The sequence below is a fragment of the Scyliorhinus canicula genome, chromosome 21 (genome assembly GCF_902713615.1).
Source record: "Scyliorhinus canicula chromosome 21, sScyCan1.1, whole genome shotgun sequence".
Lineage (NCBI taxonomy): Eukaryota > Metazoa > Chordata > Chondrichthyes > Carcharhiniformes > Scyliorhinidae > Scyliorhinus > Scyliorhinus canicula.
Genome location: NC_052166.1, coordinates 68,161,605 through 68,168,380, shown reverse-complemented (window position 1 = coordinate 68,168,380; position 6,776 = coordinate 68,161,605). Strand labels below are relative to the sequence as shown.

Sequence of the window (6,776 nt, the reverse complement as noted above, 5' to 3'; positions counted from 1 at the left end):
ACAGTGGACGATTGGGGGTTAAGGTCGGGGACAGACAGAAAAGAAAATCTCTTTAATAAAAAATATATTTAATTTCTGGATTAACTTTCACAGGAAAGCTGATGTGAGTCACATGGGAAAGAATGGGAGGTGGGTTGTGTGAGAGGCAGTTAGGCAGAGCTGCAAGTGGTTAGCACTGCTGCCTCCCGGCGGCAAGGCTCCCGGTTCGATCCCGGCCCCGGGTCACTGTCCGTGTGGAGTTTGCACATTCTCCCCGTGTCTGCGTTGGTCTCACCCCCACAACCCAAAGGTGTGCAGGGTCAGTGGATTGGCCATGCTAAATTGCCCCTTAATTGGGAAATAAAATGAACTGGATACTTGAAATTTAAATAAAAACATAATCCGAGGAGCTGGATGGAGAGGGGGGGGGGGGGGGGGGTAGAATCTTTCAGGGTGGGAGCAACAATGGAGGGACATTATCAAGAACTTACATTTATATAAAATGCCTTCAACATAATGAAAGGTTTGAAGGTGCGTTTTATAACAAAGTACAACACTGAGATAATCGGACATGTTTGTTTGTGTGTTTTGGGGTCTAGACGGGGGTTCTGGGGATTGTCTATTCTCTTGAATCTGTACTTTCTCAAAACAACTATTCTCTATTTACAGAGGGCACGAGCTGGAATCTCTCCTCCTTTCCCCATCTCGCTTGGCAGTCATGTGATCTCACATCTTTAGCACCATAGACACATCTGATGTTAACCCTTTACTCACATCTCCCCCAACCCCATCACATTTACATCCTCCGAATCTTTCCCCAAAGTCTCAGACGTCACAAAGCTGTTTTGGGAGTTGTCTGCTCCAATCTTCCTCATCTCCGCCTGAGATCCTCTTGAGGTCAAGGACATCCCTAACTCTCGATATTAGTGTTCTGTTGCTTCACGTTATGATACCCTGGTCTGTCTCTATCCTGTATTCTCTCGGTGGTGGAGTTTTTTCATTGATCGTCCCTTCCCTGTTGGCCTTGGACACATACTCACTCCCCAGGCATCGGCACTCGTAACCCTGTGCCTATGATCAAAGTTCCAGCCTGGTCATTTCCCTGATCTTGTTTAACTCTCTCACGGTCCTTCGTGATGACGTTTGGATTTGAGTTTTTGTTCCCGAGATAGAAGCTGTATTCGCAATCTCCGGCCCATTAGTCACTCTGGTGGTGAGGAACCACTCTGTAATGGTGAGGACCGATAACAAAGAGCTAGGCGAAGGTCTTTCTTTATCTTCAATAAATCTTCGATGGTTCGTGTCCCCTCTCTCAGCTTCTTCATCACTTGAGGATAGTGACGTGAGCTGGTGAAATGGACGAAGCCTTATTCGTTTGCAAAATGGCGGAATAGCTCATCAGCAAATCACGGTCCATCGTTGGACACTCTGATTAGATGTGGTGCATCAATTGGGTGTCTGCTTCTGCTGTGACATTCTGCATCCACTGCGAGTAGTGACCAGTGAAAGTAAGGAGAGCTTTCCCCCGAAATGTAAATAAGCCCAATCCCAGGTGCCATTACAGCTTTGATGGAAAAGGAGACACTAACAGCGATTCTGTTCATTCTTGACATTTTATGGCACCAGACCGTTAGAAATGATTTCTTCTGTAGGACAAATGATGTTTGGCCAATAGACTGATTGCTGAGCTCTGGCACAACATTTTGGTATTCCGCGATGACTTTGGTGAAGTCATTGAAGGCCAGTAACCATCAATGACTGTGAGGTGCTCCTATTATTCCAAATTCTGCCGACATATCAGATTAGTGGGGATATGGCCATCCATCCAGACATTGTTCTCAGGCTTGGAGGCATTTAGACTTTGACTCAATATCACAGATTTCCCTCCTTCCAGATCTCTTGAATTTCCCAGTCATGTGATCTGACATCACGATTATGTCAGCATCATATAGGCTTCTAATCTTCACCCGTCACTCTACAGGCCAGGTGGCCAGAAACGCGGTGAAAGCTGTCGATGTTGAGGGGAATCTTAAAGGTGGAAAGAGAGGGGGAGGCGGAGGGGTTGAGGGGGAGGCGGAGGGGTTGAGGGGGAGGCGGAGGGGTTGAGGGGGAGGCGGAGGGGTTGAGGGGGAGGCGGAGGGGTTGAGGGGGAGGCGGAGGGGTTGAGGGGGAGGCGGAGGGGTTGAGGGGGAGGGGAGGAGTTGAGGGTGAGGCGGAGGGGTTGAGGGGGAGGCGGAGGGGTTGAGGGGGAGGGGAGGAGTTGAGGGGAGGCGGAGGGGTTGAGGGGGAGGCGGAGGGGTTGAGGGGGAGGCGGAGGGGTTGACGGGGAGGCGGAGGGGTTGAGGGGGAGGCGGAGGGGTTGAGGGGGAGGCGGAGGGGTTGAGGGGGAGGCGGAGGGGTTGAGGGGAGGCGGAGGGGTTGAGGGGGAGGCAGAGGGGTTGAGGGGGAGGCGGAGGGGTTGAGGGGGAGGCTGAGGGGTTGAGGGGGAGGCAGAGGGGTTGAGGGGGAGGCGGAGGGGTTGAGGGGGAGGCAGAGGGGTTGAAGGGGAGGCAGAGGGGGAGCGGTTGAGGGGGAGGCGGAGGGGTTGAGGGGGAGGCGGAGGGGTTGAGGGGGAGGCGGAGGGGTTGAGGGAGAGGCGAAGGGGTTGAGGGGGAGGCGGAGTGGTTGAGGGGGAGGCGGAGGGGTTGAGGGGGAGGCGGAGGGGTTGAGGGGGAGGCGGAGGGGTTGAGGGGGAGGGTTGAGGGGGAGGCGGAGGAATTGAGGCGGAGGCGGAGGGGTAGAGGGGAGGCGGAGGGGTTGAGGGGGAGGCGGAGGGGTTGAGGGAGAGGCGGAGGGGTTGAGGTGGGCAATTCCAGGGCTCTAGCTGGAGACCGAGCTGGAATCCCGGCCAGCAATGGGCAAGAGACAAAGATCAGGGATGCTCGAGCAGCCAGAATCAGAGCAGAACCGATATCTCAGGGGGCCGTGGGGCTGGAGGGGGTTACGGAGATAGGGAGACCAGGGTGGGATTTGAAAACACGGACAACAAGTTTAAAATCAAGGCTCTGCTTAATCAAGAGCCAGCGAAGGTGAGGGGTTCTGGGTGAACGGGACATGGTGCGAGTTAAGACGTAAGCAGCAGAATTCTGGACAAGCTCAAGTCCAGCAGGGTGGGATGTGGGTGGGCAGCCAGGAGTGTGTTGGAATAATCAAGTCTGGAGATAACGAAGGGCGAGGGTTTCAGAGGCAGGAGAGGCTGGGACAGGAGTGAGACAGGCGATGTTACTGAGTTGAGGAGTGAGTATTACCTGTGTATCCAATCTCACAGACACAGTCATAACTGTTAATCTGATCAATGCAGTTGCCATATTCACAGGGATTACTGGCACAGTCATCCAAATTCGTTTCACAGTTTACACCTGTGGGAAAAATAATGTTTCCAGCGATTAAAAACTTTAACCTTGAGCACCACAACAAATAAAGATGATTAGGAGAATCTGTTCACTGAGAGTCTGAAAGATGTGCATCTCGGTGACACCTATCACAGCCCAGGTCTTCAACAACCAATTTGGTGCTTTTTTGGGGGAAGTATTTTTATTCGAAAAATCTTCAACGATTTTACAAAACAACCCCATTTTAAAAAACCCTGCCCCCCCCCCCCCCCGCCCCCCCGCCCCCCAGCAACGGCCCCCTCTCTCAACGGTAATCAACTCTCGAAAATTCATGATGAGCAAGACCGAAGAATTGTAGAACCCCCCCCCCCCCCCCCCCCCCCCCCCACTCTCCCCCCTCAGAGCAAACGTCACCTTCTCCAGGGTCAGAAACTCCAGCAGCCAACCCCCCGCCCCGCCCCCCGCCCTGCCCCCCGCCCGCCATGCCGAGGGATAGGGCTGAGCGACTGACCCCCCACTCCAAGAAGCCACGCCTGCGAGCGACCAGGAAGGCGAAGGCTAAAACATCCGACCCCACACTCGTCTGCACCTCCGGCCGGTCCGAAACCCCAAATATGGTTTCTAGGGGACCGGGCTCCATGTCCACGTATAAGACCCCCGAGGTTGTGCTAAATACCGACCCCCAAAACCTTTCCACAGGTTTACCGACAGGCCCAAAACGTGTACATGGATCACGGGGTCCCTCCCCCAGCGCTCACAGACATCTTACACCCCCTCGAACGGCAAACCGATACTCCTTGGACTGTAGTCACTGTTATAATGCGGGAAACGTGGCAACCAATTTGTGCACAGCAAGATCCCACACACAACAATGTGACAAATAAATAAATCACCTGTTTTCTTTCACTGGGGTCGGGGAGTTTAGGACACTCGAGAGAAAATGGGACGAAACTGCAATGGGGGGGGGCGGGGGAATTGATTTGATAAGGATTGAGGGTGAGGAAGAGGCTGGGGGTGAGGAAGTGGGTGAGGAAAGTGAACAGAAGGGGGAAGAGTCGGTACCTGTGGTTCCTTTCAGACAGGCACAGACGTAGCCATCTATCCTGTCCTGGCAGGTCCCTCCGTTCTGACAGGGTTGACTCTGACACTCGTTAATGTTAATGTCACACACGCGGCCTGTGTAACCAGGGTTACAGACACACGTAAAGGTTGCAATGGCATCCTTGCACTCCCCATAGTGACAGGGGTCCTGCTCACACTCATTGATGTCCGTCTTGCAGAGAGTCCCGGTAAAACCTGCCGAAAAAAGCAACACAACAGAAAATAAACACCAATCAGGCTGCAAGAAATAATGAGGAGAGAGAGAGAGAAAGAAAGGAAAGAGAAGAAGGAAAGAGAGTGAGAGAAGAGAGAGGAAGAGAGAGAGAGAGGGAGAGATGGAGAGAGTGGGTGGCAAGGTGGCACAGTCTTTAGCACTGCTGCCTCAAAGCGCCAGGTATCCGATTTCGATTCTGGTCTTGGGTGACCGTCTGTGTGGGGTTTGCCCCGTGTGTGCGTGGGTTTCCTCCGGGTGCTCCGGTTTCCTCCCACAGTCCAAAGATGTGCGGGTTAGGTGAGGTTACAGAGATAGGGTTGGGGCGTGGGCCTAGATAGGGTGCTCTTTGGGAGGGCCGGTGCTGACCCGATGGGCCAAATGGCCTCCTTCTGCGCTGTAGGCATTCTATGAAAGATTGGGGGAGAGAGGGAGGAGAGAAGAAAAGGGTGAGGGAGAGATAAAGGCGAGGAGACGGAGAGAAAGGGAGGGAGTGAGTAAAGGAGGGAAAGTGAGAGAGAGGGAGAGTTGGAGGCAGAGACAGACACAGAGAGAGGGAGATACTCTCTCTGCTTCACACACACGACAATGGCTTTTAGACAGTGAATGAGTTTCTAATCTCTGCTGAACCCTGTCACCGAGAGAATGCTCAACACCTTTCAAAATCAAAGCAAATTTGATTGAACTGAGAGATTGGATGGAGAGCACAGAGGCTCAGAGTGTCCGACACTGAACATGGAAACAGGAGGAAGCTGATCATACTGAGGTAAAGCTGTGATTGGGATGTGAAAATCCTCAGTGGAAAGGGGGAGGTCAGAGGGAGAAGGACGAGGGTGAGGAGAGAATGAGTTGGAGCAAGGGAAGGAGAGTAAAGGATTGAGGGAGGAGAGTGAGGGGCAGGAAGAGGCACACTGACCTTCCAAACATTCACAGTGATATTTATTGGGGCCATCCACACAGCGGGCTGCGTTCTGGCAGGGAGTACTCGCACACTCGTCCACATCGATCTGACACAAATTCCCATTGAAACCTGAGGATAAACATATCGAATGATCATCAGAGAACAGATAGCGGCCTGAAATCCACCTGGAAACGGGCCTATATCCCACCTGGACAGGGGCCTGAAATCCACCTGGATAGGGGCCTATACCCCACCTGGACAGGGGCCTGAAATCCACCTGGAAACGGGCCTATACCGCACCTGGGTACCTGGATAGGGGCCTATAACCCACCTGGAAACGGGCCTATACCCCACCTGGATAGGGACCTATAACCCACCTGGATAGGGGCCTATAATCCATCTGGATAGGGGCCTATAACCCACCTGGATAGGGGCCTATACCCCACCTGGATAGGAGCCTATACCGCACCTGGGTACCTGGATAGGGGCCTATAACCCACCTGGAAACGGGCCTATACCCCACCTGGATAGGGACCTATAACCCACCTGGATAGGGGCCTATAATCCATCTGGATAGGGGCCTATAACCCACCTGGAAACGGGCCTATACCCCACCTGGATAGGAGCCTATACCGCACCTGGGTACCTGGATAGGGGTCTATACCCCACCTGGATAGGGGCCTATAACCCACCTGGATAGGGGTCTATAACCCACCTGGATAGGGGCCTATAACCCACCTGGGTAGGGGTCTATACCCCACCTGGATAGGGGCCTATACCCCACCTGGATAGGGGCCTATACCCCACCTGGATAGGGGCCTATAACCCACCTGGATAGGGGCCTATACCCCACCTGGATAGGGGCCTATACCCCACCTGGATAGGGGCCTATACCCCACCTGGATAGGGGCCTATACCCCACCTGGATAGGGATCTATAACCCACCTGGATAGGGGCCTATAACCCACCTGGATAGGGGCCTATACCCCACCTGGATAGGGGCCTATACCCCACCTGGATAGGGGCCTATACCCCACCTGGATAGGGGCCTATACCCCACCTGGATAGGGGCCTATACCCCACCTGGATAGGGGCCTATACCCCACCTGGATAGGGATCTATAACCCACCTGGATAGGGGCCTATACCCCACCTGGATAGGGGCCTATACCCCACCTGGATAGGGGCCTATACCCCACCTGGATAGGGGCCTA

At 53.7% G+C, this 6,776-nt stretch overlaps 1 protein-coding gene across 1 annotated transcript in view; it reads right to left on the bottom strand.

The window, feature by feature from the left end:
- Window positions 1-6,776, bottom strand: part of LOC119955536 (neurogenic locus notch homolog protein 1-like) — a gene marked incomplete at its 5' end in the record, with an annotated part of 72,981 nt that overhangs the window by 39,250 nt on the left and 26,955 nt on the right. Inside the window, 3 exons of the mRNA XM_038781809.1 lie at window positions 3,267-3,377; window positions 4,413-4,646; window positions 5,579-5,692. Of these exons, the coding sequence (XP_038637737.1) occupies window positions 3,267-3,377; window positions 4,413-4,646; window positions 5,579-5,692 (459 nt within the window). The remainder of the gene's footprint in view (window positions 1-3,266; window positions 3,378-4,412; window positions 4,647-5,578; window positions 5,693-6,776) is intronic.